Consider the following 21959-nt stretch of genomic DNA (forward strand, 5'->3'; position numbering starts at 1 on the left):
TTTGAGTTCCATAAGAACATAGGATCAGAAGTAGGCCATTCAGCCCCTTGAACCTGTTCCACCATTCATTGAGATTATGACTGGCCTGTGGCCTGACTCCAAATACCTGTTTATGTTCCATATCCCTTAAGACATTTTCTGAACAAAAATGTATCTATCACAAGTTCAAATTTGACAAATTATTGAGCAATAACTGCCATTTGTGGAAGAGACAATTCTCTACCAGCCTTTCAGTGTAGAAGTGCTTCCTAGGAGCAGATGGTATGGGAAAGTATTTAATTGGGGAGGGGGAATTACAATGCTATTAGGCAAGAACTGGGGCACCTAAATTGGGAACAGATGTTCTCAGGAAAATGCGTGACAGAAATGTGGAAGTTGTTTAGGAAGCACTTGCTGATAGTGCTGGATAGGTTTGTCCCACTGAGGTAAGGAAGGGGTGGTAAGGTGAAAGAATCTTGGGTGACAAGGGATATAGAATATCTAGTCACAAGGAAGCTTACTTAAGGTTGAGGAGGCAAGGATCAGACAGAGCTTTAGAGGGTTACAAGGTAGCGAGGAAGGAACTGAAGAATGAACCTAGGAGAGCTAGAATGAGGTGTTAAAAAGCTTTAGCGAGTAGGATTAAGGAAAACTCTAAGACATTCTACACTTATGTGGCCAGAATGAGGGTAAGGCCGGTCAGGAATAGTGGAGGGAACTTGCACCTGGAGTCAGAGGTAGGAAAGGTCTTTAATGAATACTTTGCTTCAGTGTTCACTACTGAGAGGGGCCTTGACGTTTCTGAGGACAGCGTGAAACAGACTAATATGCTTGAACAGGTTGATGTTGAGGAGGAGGATGCGCTGAAAGGTTTGAAAAACAGAAGGATAGATAAATCCCCTGGGTCAGACAGGGTATACCTTAGATTACTACAGGGAGTGAGGGAAGAGATTGCTGCACCTTTGGTGATGATCTTTGCATCCCCACTGTCCACTGGAGTAGTGCCAGATGATTGGAGGGTGGCAAATGTTATTCCCTTGTTCAAGTAAGGGAATAGGGATAATCTTGGGAATTACAGACCAGTCAGTCATACGTCTGTGGTGGACAAGTTATTGGAGAAGATTCTGAGGCAGAATTTATGATTACTTGGAAAACCAGTTTGATTAGAGATAGTCAGCGTGACTTTGTGAGGGGTAGGTCATGCCTCACAAACCTTATTGAATTTTTTAAGGATATGACAAAACACATGATGAAGGTAGAGCAGTGGATGCAGTGTACATGGATTTTAGCAAGGCATTCGATAAGGTTCCCTATGGCAGGCTCATTCAGAAAATGAGGAGGCATAGGATACAGGGAAATCTGGCTGTCTGGATACAGAACTGGCTAGCCATTAGAATACAGAGAGGGTAGTAACAAATGGAAAGTATTCAGCCTGGAGCTTGGTGACCAGTGGTGTTCCGCAGGGATCGGTTCTGGGACTCTGCTCTTTGTGATTTTTATAAATTACTTGGATGAGGAAGTGGAAGCGTGGGTTAATAAGTTTGCCGATGACACAAAGGTTGGTGGAGTGGTGGATAGTATGGAGGGCTGTTGTAGATGGCAACGGAACATCGACAGGATGTAAAACTAAGCTGATAAGTGGCAGATGGAGTTCAACCTGAAAAAATGTGAACTTATTTACTTTGGAAGGTCGAATTTGAATGAAGATTACAGGGTTCAAGGCAGGATTCTTGGCAGTGTGGAGCAACAGAGGGATCTTAGAGTCCATAGATCTCTCAAAATTGCTACCCAAATTGATAGGGTTGTTAAGAAGGCATACGATGTGTTGGCTTTCATTAGCGGGAGGATTCAGTGTAAGAGCTGTGAGGTTATGCAGCAGCTCTATAGAGCCCTGGTTAGACCAAATTTGGAATATTGTGTTCAGATCTGGTTGCCTCATTATAGGAATGATGGAATAGGTGGAGAGGAGAATTACCAGGATGCAGCCTGGACTGGAGGGCATGTCTTATGAAGAAAAGTTGCAGGAGCTAGGGCTTTTCTCATTGGAGGATGATAGGTGACTTAACAGAGGTATACAAGATGATGACAGGCAGAGATAGAGTGGATAGCCAGAGACCTTTCCCAGTGGTGGAAACGTTCATCACAAGGGGACATAATTTTAAGGTGACTGGAGGAAGGTTTAGGGGAGATGTCAGAGGTAGGTTGTCTACACAGAGAGTGGTGGTCCATGGAATGCACTGTTAGCAGTGGTAGTAGAGTCAGATACATTAGAGACATTTAAGCGACTTTTGGATAGGCACATGGAAGATAGTAAAATGAAGGGTATGTAGGTTAGTCTGATTTTAGAGTAGGACAAAAAGCCGGCACAACATCGAGGGCTGAAATGTCTGTACTGCACTGTACTGTTCTATGAGTAATCTAGGGGTGAATGTCAGATAAAATGTTTGACAACAACATTAGCGTTATTCTTACCCACAACCATCTTATATTACTATCCTTACATAGAGCATAACTGAGTAACAGAATACCAGTTTTATCAATGTTGAAATTAGCTCCTGGTCTTAGATGAGTTGTTGTCCAAGAGATGGAATATCAAATCACATGTAATTCTGACATTTCCTAACTGACTAATGAGGAGAAAGTGAGGACTGCAGATGCTGGAGATCAGAGCTGAAGAATGTGTTGCTGGAAAAGCGCAACAGGTCAGTCGATTCTCCTGCTCGTTTCGTAACTGACTAATGAAGCAACAAAGAAAGAGATGTGGAATAGGATCATGAAGTAATGATGACATTGTTATTTCCTGCAGAACTTATAACATTTTAAAGTATTATTTTCCCAAATACATCAATTAGTAACAGAGAAAGCTGCTTACTCACATGTAGAATCACTGTGATTAATATGTTTAATTTCAGCACATTTATATTACTAACTCGCATTACATTTGAGAAAGTAATAAAAATTGAATATTTTGTAGGTTCAAACCTTCACCCAACTGATATCCTTGTCTCAACCGTACTGTAGATGGAGACTGCAAGTGGAAGAGTGGAAAAATCTCAACCATAGCTATGTGTCTTCTGGATATGGTTAACAGTGTTACTGGTAATGGTTTTCTAGCTGTTTATTGCTCTCACTTTATTAGCTCTGGGCGATTATTATCTAATGGTACATGAGAAAGCAGAAAGTGGGGGAAAGGACTACTTGGTTCAGAATTGATTATGGTCAAACAGAAAATTAATACTATGCAATTGAGATTCCCCATGAGACAATGACAAGTTCAGAGTTTCACTACTGTTTCTGTTTCACTGGGATTGGCTCAATATTTAAAAGTCTATTTTTACCGAGAGCTGAGGTGCTCGTGTTGTATCATCACCCTGGCTTCTCTTTCCAAGGCAAGCAAACTTCCAGGCTTCCTGCACTTCTTCACTCAGGATACAGAACAATACTAGGACTGCCAGTCCCTGCAGGAGATTAAAAAAGAATGAGCACCATAAACATAAAATTCCATTTACTCTGCAGGCCAGATATTTGATCCACCTTTATAAGTCATACTGAATTTCCTAAATGCTTTGGGTATGAATAAGTTGGCTTTGATGATTAATATGATGTACTGTGTAATGATTAGGTCAGTGGGATTTTCACTCTCACTTCCATGCCAATCCAGATTTATTATGGAGTCAGCTCAGAATAGGTCTGACACTGCAATTTATTTCTGGATTAGTGGTGCTGGAAGAGCACAGCAGTTCAGGCAGCATCCGAGGAGCAGTAAAATCGATGTTTCGGGCAAAAGCCCTTCATCAGGAATAAAGGCAGAGAGTCTGAAGCGTGGAGAGCTAAGCTAGAGGAGAGTGGGGGTGGGGAGAAAGCAGAGAGTACAATAGGTGAGTGGGGAGGAGATGAAGGTGATAGGTCAGGGAGGAGGGTGGAGTGGATAAGTGGAAAAGAAGATAGGCAGGTAGGACAAGTCATGGGGACAGTGCTGAGCTGGAAGTTTGGAACTAGGGTGAGGTGGGAGAAGGGGAAAATGAGGAAACTGTTGAAGTCCTGTCTACCCCCCCTCCCCCACTCCAACCTCTCACCCTCACAACGCGCAGCCCTCCAATCCCTCTGCTCCAATCCCAACCTCACCATCAAGCCAGCAGATAAAGGGGGCGCAGTGGTAGTCTGGTGCACTGACCTCTACACCACTGAAGCCACATGCCAACTCGAGGACACCTCTTCCTACTGCCCCCTCGACCATGACCCCACCCCCCTATCACCAAACCATCGTCTCCCAGACCATACAGAACCTCATCACCTCAGGAGTTCTCCCACCCACAGCTTCCAACCTTATAGTCCAGGAACCCCGCACTGCCCGGTTCTACCCCCTTCCCAAGATCCACAAGCCTGACCACCCTGGCCGACCCATTGTCTCAGCATGCTCCTGCCCCACTGAACTCCTCTCTACCTACCTCAACACTGTCCTATCCCCCCCAGTCCAGAAACTCTCCACATACTTTGAGACACCACCCACGCCCTCCATCTCCTCCAAGACTTCCGTTTCCCCGACCTCCAACGCCTCATCTTCACCATGGATATCCAATCCCTCTACACCTCCATCCGCTATGACCAGGGCCTCCAAGCCCGCTGTTTTTTCCTCTCCCGACGTCCCCAACAATACCCTTCCACCGACACTCTCATTCGCTTGGCCGAACTGGTCCTCACCCTTATCAATTTCTCCTTTGAATCCTCCCACTTCCTCCAGACCAAAGGGGTAGCCATGGGCACACGTATGGGCCCCAGCTATGCCTGTCTCTTTGTTGGCTACGTAGAACAGTCAATCTTCCGTAATTACACCAGCACCACTCCCCACCTCTTCCTCCGTGACATTGATGACTGCACTGGCGCCACCTCGTGCTCCCGCAAGGAGGTTGAGCAATCCATCAACTTCAACACATTCCACCCTGACTTTAAATTTACCTGGACCATCTCCGACACCTCCCTCCCCTTCCTGGACCTCTCCATCTCCATTAATGACGACCGACTTGACACTGACATTTTTTACAAACCCACCAACTCCCACAGCTACCTGGATTACACCTCTTCCCACCCTACCTCTTGCAAAAATGCCATCCCGTATTCCGAATTCCTCCGCCTCTGCCGTATCTGCTCCCAGGAGGACCAGTTCCACCACAGAACATACCAGATGGCCTCCTTCTTTAGAGACCGCAATTTCCCTTCCCACATGGTTAAAGATGCCCTCCAATGCACCTCCGGCCTCAGACCCCAGCCCTCCAACCGTAACAAGGACAGAATGCCCCTGTGCTCACCTTCCACCCTACCAACCTTCGCATAAACCAAATCATCCGCCGACATTTCTGCCACCTCCAAACAGACCCCAACACCAGGGATATATTTCCTTCCCCAACCCTTTCTGCCTTCCGCAAACACCGTTGCCTCCATGACTACCTGGTCAGGTCCACGCCCCCCTACAACCCACCCTCCCATCCAGGCACCTTCCCCTGCCACCACAGGAACTGCAAAACCTGCGCCCACACCTCCTCCCTCACCTCCATCCAAGGCCCTAAAGGAGCCTTCCACATCCATCAAAGTTTTACTTGCACATCCACTAATATCATTTATTGTATCCGTTGCTCCCGATGCAGTCTCCTCTACATTGGGGAGACTGGACGCCTCCTAGCAGAGCGTTTAAGGAACATCTCCGGGACACCCGCACCAATCAACCACACTGCCCTGTGGCCCAACATTTCAACTCCCCCTCCCACTCTGCCGAGGACATGGAGGTCCTGGACCTCCTTCACCGCCGCTCCCTCACCACCAGACGCCTGGAGGAAGAACGCCTCGTCTTCAACCTCGGAACACTTCAACCCCAGGGCATCAATGCGAACTTCAACAGTTTCCTTATTCCCCCTTCCCCCACCTCACCCTAGTTCCAAACTTCCAGCTCAGCACTGTCCCCATGACCTGTCCTGCCTGCCTATCTTCTTTTCCACCTATCCACTCTGCCCTCCTTCCTGACCTATCACCTTCATCCCCTCCCCTGCTCACCCATTGTACTCTATGCTACTTTCTCCCCACCCCCACCCTCCTCTAGCTTACCTCTCCACGCTTCAGGCTCTCTGCCTTTATTCCTGATGAAGGGCTTTTGCCCGAAACATCGATTTTACTGTTCCTCGGATGCTGCCTGAACTGCTGTGCTCTTCCAGCACCACTAATCCAGAATCTGGTTTCCAACATCTGCAGTCATTGTTTTTACAACTGTAACATATTTATTAGTGATTTCAGATTCACTCTAAATTTACTACATGCCTGTATCATAAACGTAAAGCTCATTTGTTAACCATAAAAAACATTATTGAAAGATGGAAGGAAAAAGTATAACAGTCGAACTTGCTCAGAAGAAAACAGCAAGCTGGAGTCATCAAACACAAGATTAAATGGAGAGAGGAAGGTTTTAGAGTGAAATGGAGAAAGGAAATGGAGAAAATTAACAGAGCACACCCCTATGCAATTAATGACAAATATGAGCTAATTGAAAGATAAATGAAACAATCTCTGGGATTGAAGCGAACTGCATATTTTAAAGGAATGATCCTTTATGAAACTCCGTGTTAAACAATCCCTGCTTGGTAATATCATGTAATGTAACATCATGGCTGAGCACCATGCCTGAAAGTTTGTAGGTGATATTGTTAAGTAGAAGAGTCTGCATACACTGGAGTTTAGAAGAATGAAAGGTACTCTTAGAATCTCTCCAGTGTGGAAACAGGCCTTTTGGCCCAACAAGCTCACACCGACCGTTCGAAGAGTAACCCACACAGATCCATTCTCCTTCCTTATTATTCTACACTTCCTGCACTATGCACCTTGTGTATACATCCCTGAACACTATGGGCAATTTAGCTTGCTCAATTCGCCCAGCCTGCACATCTTTGGACTGTGGGAGGAAATCAGAGCACCCGGAGGAAACCCAGGCAGACATGAGGAGAAATGTGCAAACTCCACACAGACAGTCGTCCAAGGCTGGAATTGAACCTGGCTCCTAGTGCTGTGAGGCAGCAGTGCTAACAACTGAGCCACCATGCCACCCATTGTTGAAATGCATAAAGTCTACAGAGCTTTTTGCAGAATAGTTGCTCACAGTCTCCTTGCCCTGGCAATTGAGACTGGAAACAAAAGGTAAAGTTAGACAATTTATACTTTACATGCTAATACCACAGTGATTTCTTAATATTTGCCTTGTATGGATGACAGTGTGACAAAGGCATGCATTCAACTATTACTTTCAAATACACGTGAAGATTTGAGAACATTTCAATGAAGTGATGAAATCTGAGATTAGCTAAAGTTGCCTTCAGGCTGGGTATGATAAAATAATTTTCAACACATAAACAATAAGAAACAATGCGTTAAATTCAACTACTCAGGCAAGACACTTGAAAACATGCTCCTATACAGACTGCTAGTGAGAGTAAGTGTTTACCTGAAAACAGCAGAGAACAGTGTAGAGGTAGTGAAAAGCAAGGATGCTGTTGTTGACGGCCATCAGCCCGAAAAGCCAGGTGGCACTAACAATTAGTAGCAGAATGAAGGCGCTTCGAATTGTAGTACTGGAGAGACAGAGAGAACCATAGAATAACCTACATGTGCCAGTGCAGGGGTACAGCACAGGATGTTGGCAGTTACAGCATACTCACCAATGTTTAAGGCAAAAACGTGGTAGTGAGGAACAATGGGGGAGGGCACAGTAGAGGAGAAGGGAGCTAACTGTTTTCAACAGAGTCATGGTAACTTGACAAATGTAGTCCTGCTGGTTAGATAAAACTGTCAGGACAGACATGTGAATTTAACAGCAGTTTATAAAAAAAAATCACATTTATTACAACTAAGATGAATGTTGTAATTTGGTAAAGGTAAGGATAAGGTAGAAGTCTCCTAACTCAGAATTTAAGGGTTTAACTACTAGGCATGCTTGACACTGGAAGGTCTCTCTCATCTTAGTGTGGGTAGCTGTTCCAGTTCCTGCATTGTGACAGGGGTGTTTACCATTAGATGGAGTGTCATGAGGCACGGTACATTTTACCTGGTGTCTATGCAAATGAAGTTACATCATGAGAAATGTGCTGATCATAGACTTGGAAAATTACATAGGGCAAATTAATCTAACATCCTGGTAAGAGGGCATTGTCTGCTGCTAAGACAACAATGTGGGGAAAAAGAAGACGACACAGGAAAAAACATTATTTTGGGGACAAAGGGTAATGAAGGAGAGATCCTGGGGGTAATGGCATCTACTCACAGAGAACTGATAGGATCGAAGTTAGTGTAGGGCCCAGGTTTAATCCCAGCATCCCAATTCCTCACACGTCGTTTGGTAGCCCTAAGCACGTAAATAAAAATAAGGCCTGGACAGACATCAGAGAACACCCATTTTTCTAGAGGTATTTGCAGCGGGACCAGTGTTCAAGCAGACACAAGGTAAATTACATACTGTGACTAGAATGAGGTGAACTATCACAGAAATGAAATTTAAGAATTCTAGAGAAATTTGCTCAACAATGCCATATTAAAATTTGTTGTTAAAGGACATTTTAAAACACGGCTTTCAATGTGGAAACTCTAGGCACAAAATTTAATCATTATATTCACTCCGTGAACTAAGTTTTTCAATTATTGCATTCCTATTTTTTCTTCTCACAGTTACAACATCTTTATCTATCATATGGCAATAGCAATTCACCAGAGGAAATTAACACTAATTGTGTCAGCTTATATTTCTTTAATTCCTATCTTTATTGCTTTGCCCTCCAGTCTTTACAACAGGGGGTCAATCATGGCATGTACAATCAACAGCCCAGTCAAATTGAAGTGAAGATCCAGCAAAAAATACTCAAAGTTAAAAACATTTGAAAACTGAAATGGTGAGATCATCTTGTGGATAGTCACTATGCTTTGAAACCAGTTCGCAATAGTGACATCCCCAACACTGTTTATTTCTGACGCTGGTGGTAAGAAGTATAAGCATGTTAAATTGCTGCTAATGATATTCAGGTCTAAAAACTGGTGAACAACATGACAGCAGTAGACAAGACAAAGTTGGGATTGGGTGCGCATTTTTTTCGAAGAATGCTGAATACTTCATTGATGAAATGGTTCCTTGGAGCAAACAATATTGAAGGGAGATTTGATAAAGATGCATACAGTTGGCAGGTTTTGATAAGATAAACAAAGAAAACCTTCCCTGTAGTTGACAGTACAAGGTCAATGGGAGCACATACATGAGAGGTTTGTGAGGAAGAACATTTTGGTGCAGCAAGTGTTAATGACCTGGAATTTCCTGCCTACAAGGGGAATGGAAGAGAATTTGATGAATAATTTCAAAATGATATTGGGTGTGCATTTAAGGGACTTGCAGGGTCGCAAGAATATAGGAGGGGAAACAGAATCAAAAACAGAAATTGCTGGAGATATTCAGGAGGTCTGGCAGCATCTGAAAAGAAATGGGTCACTGGACCCAAAACATTAACTCTGTTTTCTCTCCACAGATGCTGCCAGACCTGCTGTTCCACCAATTTCTGTTTTTGTTTCTGATTTACAGCATCTGCAGTTCTTTTAAATTTTATTTAGAGAAAACAATGATTGGATTCCTATACAGAGAGATAGCATAGTCATAGTGTGAAGAATAGCTTCCCTCTCTGCTGTAATAACTAAATCTCCAGCCATTTGGAGATGTGGTAAAAATATTAAAAAGCAGATAATGCAGTCAATACTGCAGCAATTTTGAAAAAAATAGAAAATTAAGAATGAGCCATAATTTCCTCCTTTAATTAATATAAACACAACTACACAAATCGTAATCCTCACTGATCGTGCAGCCCTTTTGTGGAAAATAGGGTGTCAATAGAAAACCTTAAAGCCTCAATGAAAAAGTCATTGGACATTAATACTAAAAGACAATGTAGTTATGCTGCTGTATAATGGTTTACAAGATAGGTTTGTAGGTATCAAGGGGATCAACGATTAGGGAGAAAAAGCGGGAGAATGGGGATGAGAAACCTATCAGCCATGAATAGTGGAGCAGATTCGATGGGCTGAATGGCCTAATTTCTGCTCCTCTGTCTTACAGTCTTGTGTTTTTAATTTCTTGGAATTTTAATTGCTTAGTAAAAATTATACAACTTCCTGATATCAGTCCGTATTGACGTGCTTGGGGAACATAACAGAAGACTTACAGAATTTCTAGCTTTTGAACAGGTAGGTGGTAAGGACAAATTTAGCAAAACAGAGTTTTATGTAGTACTGCTTTTTACTACCTGATGGCGCTACTACATTGTATCAACCTGAGCAAGATCATTCATGATCTCGTCATGAAAGTGACACTGCAGAACACACCTCTAAGGTTGTTTATTATTCCTCATCATTTTTCCCTTTCTACTCCTTAAGAGAACAAGTCTGTGTCAACAGTATTTCATCTTAAGTGCCCTGTTGAGCAGATTTGTTTTTTGTTCACAGGCCTCATCCGAGTATTCCCATTAGTTTGTACATCTCTTACAAGTGAGGGTACTAATAGTTCATTTATCACTGACAAACTTAGTATTAAATACAATCCTAAAGACCCAAAACATTGAACCAGAATGAATCTAAATATAGATAGATTTGAGTTCTTTGGGTGCTGGACAACAGAGGTCACCACACCAGTAATATCGAGTAAGGGGATACAATTTATATTGCTCATAATGATACAGATAACTAAGTTTAAAGATACATTTATTTGGCAGTTTATGGTGAGAACTAATTTTCCCCACCTTACTTCCAATGTAACTGATGCCTTGTTGCTGAAGAGTACTTCCAATTTTAATTGCTTCAGTCAGTTGTAAAATTGCAGACTTAATTTATGACCATAGGGAATGATTGCTGAATATTTGTTTTCCTCTGTGATCATTATTTTATGCATTTGTTGAAATTCCTGATGAGCTGTTTCTGACATCTGTGCATTTACATTTTCAATTTTTTAAATGAAAAATAAATATGCAACAGTGATTAGGAAAGGGGAAACAAAACAGAGTTTGTGGCAGAAACTAATGATATAAACTTATTTTCATTTGATTTGCAAGAAAAGGTCATTTGCTGATCTTTACATTATTTATTTCCCCAAGGAACCTAAAAGTGACTTCAATACGAGACTACTAGAAAGCAATCCATATGCTTTTCAATCACACTATTATCCTATGCTGGAAAGTACATTACTGATGAAGTTTGTAATTCTGGAAATATCAACACCTGCATATGTTCAAGGCAGAAGGTCTGATTAAACAGCCCACTTACTTCATCATACTATAAAACTCAAAACAATAAATACGTATCAACTTGAGAAAACAATGGAAATATCTGTAGTAAATCTGAAAAGGTTATTGAAATATCACTAATGATTTTATATTACTGCATTTATTTTACTACTCACAGAATTGATCTTTTCTTGGCTTCCTTCTGCGTTGGGGCACAGGACATTCTTGCTACCAACAATGAGATCACAATGTTCATCTAAAAGCAACAAATACCTAAATGAAACTTCAAATAAAGCTTCAGCTTCAGAAAGCAGTCAAAGTAACCATTTGTCGAGATGCAGAAAATGGCAACAGCAGAGCATAACATTTATATTAAGTTATGAAAATGATAATCTCATGGCAGAATAAATTAAAATTAGTTTTAAGAATTAACTGAAGCTGAAGAAAGGAAGAAAATAGAATTTCTTTTCATTCAGAAATAATACACAAATTCAATTAGATTCTTAAAAGATGCCTTGATGTTAAGGGCAATTATTTTCCCCTGTTGAACTCAGTTCTTTTGACAATATTTGGACTAAGGCTGCAAAGAGATCAGGAGCCGAGTGGCTGTGAAAGAACTCAACCTGAGCTTCAGTGAGGAGGCTATTGCTCTGCAAGCAATGTTGACCAAACATTATCCCATTTTACTGATGGTTGAGAGCAGACGCTGGGATGGTTACTTGCTGGAGATCTGTCCTTCTTTTTGTCAACAAGACATACCTGGACAGTTTTGCATACTGTTGTGTTATTGCCAGTGTTGTAGCTGTACTACAACATCTTAGCTAGGGGTATGGCTAGTTCTAGTGCAAAAATGTTCAGAATTTCTGCTAGAACATTATCAGGGCCTGCAGTCTTTGCTGTATCCAGAACATTCAGCTATTGCTTGATATCATGTGGAGATAACGGAATTGGTTGATGACTGGCATCTGTGATGTTGAGGACCTCAGGAAGAGGCCATTCACTTGGCACTTCCAACTGGAGATAATTACAAGCGTTCAGCCTTGTCTTTTATACTGATGCACTGGGTTCCCCATCACTGTGGATGGGGATATTTAGTGCTTCCTCCTGTGGTCATTCATTTAATTGTCTATCTACATACAGAACTGAATGAAATTTGATTTGATCCACTAGTCGTGAATTGTTTAGCTCGATCCATCAGATATTGCGTCTGCTGTTTAGCATGCATATGGTGTCTTGTAGTAGCTTCACCAGTTTGGCGCCTCTTTTATTAGGTACAAGTGGTGCTACTGCTGCCAGGTTCTCCTCCATTCTTCGTTGAACTAAGGTTGATCCCCTGACTTAATGTTAATGGTAGACAGAAGGATATGCTAGATCATGAGGTTATAGGTTGTAGTTAAATACAACTCTTCTATTGTTGATGGTCTACCACAAATCTTCAACCACAGGTTTGAGTGGTTATATTTGTATTGAATAGAACATAGAACAATACAGTGCAGAACAGGCCCTTCGGCCCTCTTTGCTGCACCGACCTGTAAACTATTCTCAGCTCGGCCCCCTACACTATCCCAAAATCATCCATGTGCTTATCTAAGGTTTGTTTAAATCTCCATAATGTGCTGAGTTGATTACATTAGCAGGTAGGGCATTCCATGTCCTTACCACTCTTTGCGTAAAGAACCTGCCTCTGACATCTGTCTTAAATCTATCACCCCTCAATTTGTAGTTATGCCCCCTTGTACACGCTGAAGTAATCATTCTAGGAAAAAGACTTTCACTGTCTACCCTATCTAATCCTCTGATCATCTTGTATGTCTCTATCAAATCCCCTTTTAGCCTTCTTCTTGCCAATGAGAACAGACCCAAGTCTCTCAGCCTTTCCTCAGAAGACCTTCCCTCCAGACCAGGCAACATCCTGGTAAATCTCCTCTGCACCTTTTCCAATGCTTACACATCCTTCCCTAAATATGGGGACCAGAACTGTACACAATATTCCAAGTATGGCCACACCAGCGTTTCGTACAGTTGCAGTATGATATTGTGGCTCTGGAACTCAATTCCCCCTAATAATGAAACCTAACACACCGTATGCCTTCTTAACAGCACTATCCACCTGGGTGGCAACTTTCAGGGATCTATGTACATGGACTCCAAGATCCCTCTGCACATCCACACTACCAAAAGAATCTTTCCATTGACCCAATACTCTGCCTTCCTGTTATTCATCCCAAAGTGCATCACCTCACATTTAACTGCATTGAACTCCATTTGCCACTTCTCAGCCCAATTCTGCAGTTTATCCAAGTCCCTCTGCAACCTGTAACACTCTTCTACACTGTCCACTACTCCATTAACTTTAGTGTCATCTGCAAATTTACTAATCCACCCACCTATGCCTGCGTCTAAGTCATTTATAAAAATGACAAACAGTAGTGGTCCCAAGACAGAACCTTGTGGCACACCACTAGTAGCCGGACTCCAAGCTGAATATTTTCCATCAACCACCACTTGCTGCCTTCTTTCAGAAAGCCAGCTTCTAATCCAAATTGCTAACTCACCCTCAATTCCATACCTCTGCATTTTCTCCATCAGCCTACCATGTGGAACCTTATCAAAGGCTTTACTGAAGTCCATGTATACCACATCAACTGCCCTACCCTCATCTACATGCTTGGTCACGCTCTCAAAAAAATCAATGAGGTTTGTGAGACACGACCTGCCCTTGACAAAACCATGTTGACTATCTGAAATCAAATTGTTGTTTGCTAGATGATTATAAATCTTATCTCTTATAATTCTTTCCAAAACCTTTCCTACAACAGAAGTATCCAATGCAACACATTGTACTGTCAAATCACAGTACAGCACCCTCAATGTGAAGACTGAAATTTTGTCTCCAAGGATGATGTAGTTGTCATTTCTTCCAAAATTGGCATTGTCAGAATCATCAGTGACAGGTAGATTGGTGATGCGACGTCAATTATGTTTTGCGCTCTTGTTGATTCACTCACCATTAGCTACAGGCCCAATGTGACAGGTATGTCCTTCTCAATTTAGTTAACTCCAACAGTAGTGTTGCTAGAGCACTGAAGTCCCCCAGGTGGAGTAGCACTAATTCAACAGCTGAGACTCATGCCTTGAGATTTCAAGGGTGCCTGGAGCAATGAGGGCAATTCCCTCTTGACTGCATACCACTGTGCTGACACTTTTGGTAGGTTTGCCTGAGGGTGGACAAGGCATAACTGGGGACAATGACAGAGGAGTCGGGGACACCATTGCAAGACTTATTCGAAGTGTACGAATATGAGAGAACGTTGCTCATTAGGTCTGTGGTACAGCTTTCCCAATTTTAGATCAAGCTCTCAGATGATAGTATGGAGGACTTTGTAAACTTGACTGGCAGGGTGAACCAGTGTAGTTTCTGGTCAAAGCTGGATATTGACCTTTCCATAAGGCCAAGAAAGAATGAATGCAATTAAGAGAGATCAGCAAGTAGCAGAAGTTAAGATAATAATGAGACAGAGTGAAGCAAAATGGAAAATGAAGCAAGATATGTCAGAATTATAAACTTACCATTTTATGGAAGGCACAAAGCTCTGAGTACTTATTTTGAAATAAAAGGAATAATATTTACCACAATAACAACAGCAATTGGTCCAGCAAAGCTCCAGATCAGCTTATCATGAACAGAGATCCAGCAGAAATCAGGATTTCCATAACCTTCTGGGTCCAGACCAACTGCAAGACCTGGAAAACATATTGGTTGATTGAGAAATGGAAAATACAAAGTAAACTTCACAGACAAAGTTGACTAGAACATTGTCTTATGAAAATAAATTAAAACCAGACCCAATGCTGTTGTTTAGTTTCTAGCCACTAGCAGGCACATAAGAACAAGTTGTCTTCTTTTTCATCTAGAGGATGAGATGTATCCTCTGAGCTGTGAGGAGAAGTGACTTTGAAATGGAGAAACCAAGGAGAAAAATGGGGAAAGGTGGACCTGTTTCCGAAGTGAAATTAGAATCATTAATCCAATCATATGCAGAATTCCCAGTATTAGCACTGCCCATGGCTGAAATTAATATAAAATGGCTGAGGAAGAACTTTAGCTGAAACAGCAGCTTGCATGGTCTGCTGTTTCAAATCAAATTATAAGTTAGAGTAATTAGATGCCTTCATACTGGGAGAAAATTAACGGTAATTAGATAAAGATAACACACAAAGAGTCCTGTGAAATGTATAAAATAGGCTTTGTCACACAGAAGAAAATGCAGCTTTTTGCAGAGAGACAGTTTGATAAGGAACATTCTTGAGAAACTCTGAGAAAAGCTGCCTTTTCAGGCTTGTCCAAAGTTTGGTAATGATTATGAGATGGAAGGGATGGGTCTGAGCCACATCAGTTAAGACCCTGAGGTAATTGTAACTGCAGGAGATATTAAAATTGAGTTTTAAGTATATTGACATTAAGGGATTTAACTGCCTTTCCATGGATACTCAGTCTGGGGCAGAGAAGCCCCCTTGCTATGAGCAGGGAAGTACTGAGGTGGCAAGATGGCTCAGTAGTTAGTACTGCTGCCTCATAGTACCAGGGTTCTGGGTTCAATTCCACCCTCGGCCAACTGTCTGTGTGGAGTTTGCACATTCTCCCTGTATCTGTGGGGTTTCCTCTGAGTGCTCCAGTTTCCTCCCTCAAACCAAAGATGTGCAGGTTAGGTGGATTGGCCATGTTCAATTATCCATAGTGTCCAAGGATGTGTAGGTTAGGTTGACTAACCGTGGGAAATGCAGGGTTACTGGGACTGGGGGTGTGGGATACTCTTCAGAAGGTTGGTATGGACTTGATGGGCTGAATGGCCCGCTTCCACACTGTAGGGATTCTATGATATTGAATAACTTACGCAGGAGCTAAAGCCTGAAATGTGGTTGGTTAAGGTGTATTGTGAAGGCCCAAGGATAAGTGAGAAGAGGGGCTGGTAAACATGTGAGACCATGGAGAGACCTAGAACTGTTCATCAACTGATCACACAATCATATGATTAACCTGAGTGGATGTATATGAAATTAAATAATAAGATGATGGATTTGTCACAGCCAAAGGTAGGCTAAAAGCAATTGTACAGAAAATGGATGTTTTCCTTTGCTCAGTGAAGAAGCTTCTGAAGAGGCTTTCTTTCCATTGGTATAAAATAATATAGCCCATCGTTCATGAAGTGCTGTTAAGTGATTCATTTAGTCATTCCGCTCCAAGATCAGATGATGAGAGAGCCAAATTACCTTGCTCTAAAATTTACATTGGGAACATTAAAATTCCCAAAGGATAAACTTTGGATTTCTGAATTTAGAGAAACCTGGTTTATGTAAAGCCTTGCAATTCAGGACCACAAGCTCAAATACGATGCATGCTTTGAAGATGTGACAAGTTAGAGATGATGCTCAAAATGACAAAACTATCTTTAGTAATGAAGGAGTTCAATATTTTGACAGTTGCCCTCTGAGGATTGAAAAGAAGGAGCACTAATGATTTGGAAAACAAACAGGTGAAGTGGGGAAAATTCAGGTGCTTGGTTCAATTTTAATCTCATGAGAAAAACAATAAAACATAACGTTGCACCAGTTGAGTAGCACATAATTACTTGACTCAAACATAAAGCGACAGGATAAGTTCTAAAGAACTTAAAAACTTGCTGTGCCCACTGATGGGTTTTGTCAGTTCTCTTCCATGCCTCGAGATGTATTACCTTTCTATTTGTACTCCTAAGCAAAAGGGGAAGGGATAAAAGGTGGACATAAAACTGACTATGGGGTCACTGAGAAAAAATGATGACTACAGTTAAAAATACTTTAGTTATAAGATATATTTGTGGTGAAAAATGTAGAATTTCCTCCTTAATGGCATTGTGGATCAACCTACAGCATGTGGATGGCAGCGGTTCAAGAAGTCAACTCACCACCAGTTTCTCAAGGGCAATTAGGGATGGTCAGCCAGAGGTGCCCATGTCCCACAAATAACGCATCATTGCATATATTATTAATGCAAACCTGTGATGATGGCAGGAACCCCCCAACCAATGGCATAGTAGAACCGCATAGCACCATAGTTGATGTTCCGAGCTTCAGTTTGCATCCGGTAGATGTGAAGTCCCTCCACAAAGATCCAAGCAAAGGTTGCCATGAAAAAGTAGTGCAGCAAAATGGCAATCACTGTGCAGAGAAACTGTGGGGAAGAAATTCTGATGGTTAATACAGATCCAGTATTAAAGCATAACATATAGTTCAATGATTTTTTAAACCAATATGAATTAATAAAGAAGAACCATACTTTATATGTATTTGCATTATTCATGAACATAAAACACGCAGCAGTACTTTTTAAAAAAGCACTCAGAGGATGGCAGTTCTCACTGGATTGGACTTCTGTCTCTGGATCTTGAACCCAGGGAAAGGCCTGCCAGTGGCCTCATCATGTTTGATTGGTATTTGGTTCACTGAGCCTTCCCTAGAAGAGACAGTACACTGCATGCCACCTGGCTGATAAGACACCCAATACCTCAACAGTACGTACACTCACTGTTCTGAGGATAAATATTCTAATTACATAGGATAAATGTCTAGCCATTTGTGGAGCTCTCCTCACTCTCAGAAATTGCTCATGAGAACATGAGACACCATCATTGCTCAGTTGAATTGCTGGTCTGTTACTTTGTGCCTGCATATCTTTATCTTTGTTAACTCTTGCCCAGCTATTTCTGTTACTTTTGCATCTTCCAGACAGTATGGTCTTAATTTCTAGACAAGCATTACATTTGCAATCCTCAACAGACAGCAGAGAGTCAGAGTCATACAGCATAGAAGCAGTTCTTTCAGTTCAACTAGTCCACGCCGACTGCGTTCCCAAATTAAACTAGTTCCATTTGCCTGCATTTGGCCCATATCCCTCCATACCTTTCATATTCATGTACTTATCCAAATGTTTTTTGAAATATTATAACTGTACCTGCATTCACCACTTCCTCTGGCAGTTCATTCCACATATGAATCATTCGTTATGTAAAAATGTTGTCCCTCATGTCCTTTTTAAATCTTTCTTCTGTCATCTTAAAAAATGCCCCTTAGTTTTTCCCACCCTAGAGAAAAGACCCTTTGCTGTTCACATTATCTATGCCCTTCATGATTTTATCAACCTCTGACCCTCCAGCGAGAAAGATCCCAACCCATTTTTATAAACCCAAATGCTCCATTTCTGACAACATGCTGGTAAATCTTTTTGGAAACTTCTACAATTTAATCATATTCTTCCTACAACAGGGCAACCAGAACCGTACACAATACTCCAGAAGAGGCCTCTGGAGAGCAATGAAAGCAAATATACTAAACATCTTATTAACCAACAAAAACAAACAGAATTTGTTGGAAAAGTTCAGACGGTCTGGCAGCATCTGTGAAGAGAAATCAGAATTAATGTTTTGGGTCTGGTGACCCTTCCTCAGAACTGACCATCTTAACCACCCTGTCTACACGTGACACAAATTTCAAAGAATTATGTAGCTGAAAGCTTAGGTTCCTCTGTTGTACACCACCACGCAGGGCCCTACTCTTAATTGTATACATCTTGTCCTTGTTTGTATTACCAAAATGCAATACCTCGCATTTATCTAAATTAAACTCCATCTGCCACTCCTCAGCCCATTGACCCAACTGATCATGATCTCTGTGTAATCTTAGATAACCTTCTTCAGTATTTCAACAATTTTAGTGTCATCTGCAAACTTACTAACCATGCCTCCTAAATTCACATCCAAATCGTTTATATAAATGACAAACAAAAGTAGACCCAGTATACTGGACCCCAAGCATGACTGTTATTGCACTTGAATAATTGGTTGGTGCAGGTGTCCCGGAAATGTTCTCTGAAGCATTCTGCGAGAAGGCATCCTGTCTCCCCAGTGTAGAGGAGACTGCAATGGGAGCAATAGATACAGTAAATGACATGTGTGGAAGTGCAGGTAAAACTCTGATGGATGTGGAAGATTTGTTTGGGGCCTTGGACAGAAGTGAGGCGGGGGGGTGGGGGGGAAAGAGGTGTGGGTGCAGGTTTTGCAATTCCTGCAGTGGCAGGGGAAGGTGCCAGGTGGGGAGGGTGGTTTGGTGGTGGTGGGGGGTGTTGATTGGACCCGACAAGAGAGTCACAAAGTAAATGGCTTTTACAGAACATAGACAGGGATGGGGAGGGAAATATATCTCTTGTGCTGGAGTCCGTTTGTAGGTGGCGGAAATGGCGGAGGATGATGCAACGTATATGGTGGTTGGCTGGGTGGAAGGTGAGGACCAGGGGTGGGAGAGTTCTGCCCTTGATTCTAGTCTATTTTAAATTGAAGAACTTAGGTGAAGGGACGAGATCCAAGTGCAGGATACCAGTAAGATAGACATAAATCAGACCTAAACCAAGGTGGTAAAACAAAAGACAGTGGTTGACTAAAACAAGGTTTTATAAGCGTTACATTTACAGAAAGAAGTGAAGACTGAAAAAAGTATAACAACTAACTGTTTCATCTATACATGGCATTTGCTATACATGGAAAATCCTTTAAACTGTTAATTGCTACTAATACTTTGTCTCTTATCCAGGAACAATTTTGTATTTGTGCTAAGACTGTAATATGAAAAAAATACAGAACTGAACACCTCTCTCAACATAACACTAATTGTTGTGGGAGATATTTTAGGAATGATGGCATTATCTAACCAGTCATTGGTAGAATATACTTGGATAAGCACAGAATGTAAAAAAAATGTATTATCAGAATCAGTAAATTGGATATTTAATACATATGGCTAGGAAAGTGCCTATAAGCCAAAGAACCCTTAATATGTTTTGGTTCTCATTAAGGATATATGAAAAAGTTCGACTGTTGCTGAATTTGAATAATTTTACCTCAACATAATATGAAAAGGCTTTCCTTTAAGCATTACATCAGCTCTTTCAAGTTTCATCTAAGGAAATAATTAGCAACGCAAAGGTACACTGAAAGCTGTATCATGGCTGAAGGATTCAATCACATCCCAGGATTGTACATCAAATTAACCTAGTCACCTGAATATTTCATATTAATTTCTCATTATGCTCTACTGCTCAGTTTCATGGAAGTAGCTTGAATTCTAGTTTTGCAGAATATGACCATATTAGAAGAAAAACAATCATATATTGTCTCTCTTTGCTTAAGAGTTACTCGCACGTATATAGTGTCTCATTATCTCTTCAGGAGATACTAAAGAGCTTTACTAAACAGATGTTGACTCTTTAAACTGCTATTATGTAGGTAACTGCTGAAGCTAATTTGATCACAGCAAGATCCCACAATGAGTGAATGAATGAACTACCAGTAAAATGTGGCGCTGTTAGGTGCAAAATGATTCCTATATCAAGGAATTTAAGAGGTCGATGATATTTTTTATAATTTAACATTCACTTCAGCAGATAGACAGGTTCTCAATATAGCAGCTCAATTGAAAGACTGCACCTGACAACGGTCTGTGAAGTTGGATTACTCAAGCTTGTGATATGGCATTATTGTGACGTTCAGGACATAACAGCCTGAAAACACAAATGCTATGAATATGTCATTATACAATTATGATGATCTCACAGAATGGAATGAAATTAATTAAATATGGCGTAGGTGCTCAAATTAAAATTAAAAAAGAAATCCTATAAGAACAAATGGGGTGATATTATTGAATTAACAGATTTTCATATAGAACATTGTGCAAGGATTACACTGATGAGTAATTTGAGCTTCCAAAAATACAGTAAACATTATAATAGGTTATGAATTGATATTTTGACTAACTCATACCTTAAAGTATAGCTAATGCCACAGAAAATTACACTTGAGTATTGGAAGCTGCTATAGACTACAAAATATTGATTGCAGCTAACTGAGTATATTCCTGAAGAAGGGCTTATGCCTGAAACGTCGATTCTCCTGTTCCTTGGATGCTGCCTGACCTGCTGCGCTTTTCCAGCAACACATTTTTCAGCTGTCATCATACCAGACTATGTCTAATTCCACTGACAGAACAGACCCTCTGGTGGAAGCGGAGCTGGTAGTTCTCAACATTGACTCCATACCTCAAGAAGTCTCATGACGATCAAATAGCATTTAGTCAACAATAACCTGTTCATGAATGGCCCAGGCAGATTCAAAACTGACCAATCAGCTCTTGACCTCATTATTTCCTTGGTCCAAACATCAAGACAGCATTTGACCAAGTGTGGAGTCAAGGATTCCTCTGATGCTAAACAGTGTTCAATACCTGGACAAATTTCAGACCTGGGCTGGTGAATGGCAAGTAATCTTTATGCAGCAAAGTGCAAGGCAATGACCATCACCATCAAGACAGAATTCAACCATTTGTTGATGGCATTACCATCACTTGATATCCCACTAATAATAATAGATAATATCTTCCAAACCAGCTTCTGGATTAGTGGTGCTGGAAGAGCACAGCAGTTCAGGCAGCATCTGAGGAGCAGTAAGATCGACGTTTCGGGCAAAAGCCCTTCATCAGGAATAAAGGCAGAGAGCCTGAAGGGTGGAGAGATAAGCTGGAGGAGGGTGAGGGTGGGGAGAAAGTAGCATAGAGTTGCAGTGGGAGATGGACTCCCTGAGATTCTCGTAGAGAGAGGAGGAAAACTTCTTC

General features: G+C 41.4%; 1 protein-coding gene across 5 annotated transcripts in view; it reads right to left on the reverse strand.

The window, feature by feature from the left end:
- Positions 1-21959, reverse strand: part of LOC140483641 (cadherin EGF LAG seven-pass G-type receptor 3-like) — a 253976-nt gene that overhangs the window by 31951 nt on the left and 200066 nt on the right. For 4 of the 5 annotated variants that reach the window (XM_072581951.1, XM_072581949.1, XM_072581950.1 and 1 more), the window contains 5 exons: positions 17298-17472; positions 14893-15005; positions 11438-11517; positions 7460-7586; positions 3318-3437 (listed from right to left, as the gene is read on the reverse strand). In XM_072581951.1, coding sequence (XP_072438052.1) covers positions 3318-3437; positions 7460-7586; positions 11438-11517; positions 14893-15005; positions 17298-17472 — 615 coding nt within the window. Of the gene's footprint in view, positions 1-3317; positions 3438-7459; positions 7587-8133; positions 8357-11437; positions 11518-14892; positions 15006-17297; positions 17473-21959 lie in introns of those variants that run through there. The other variant, XM_072581952.1, reaches the window with a different exon arrangement.

This window comes from Chiloscyllium punctatum, chromosome 12 (genome assembly GCF_047496795.1).
Source record: "Chiloscyllium punctatum isolate Juve2018m chromosome 12, sChiPun1.3, whole genome shotgun sequence".
NCBI lineage: Eukaryota > Metazoa > Chordata > Chondrichthyes > Orectolobiformes > Hemiscylliidae > Chiloscyllium > Chiloscyllium punctatum.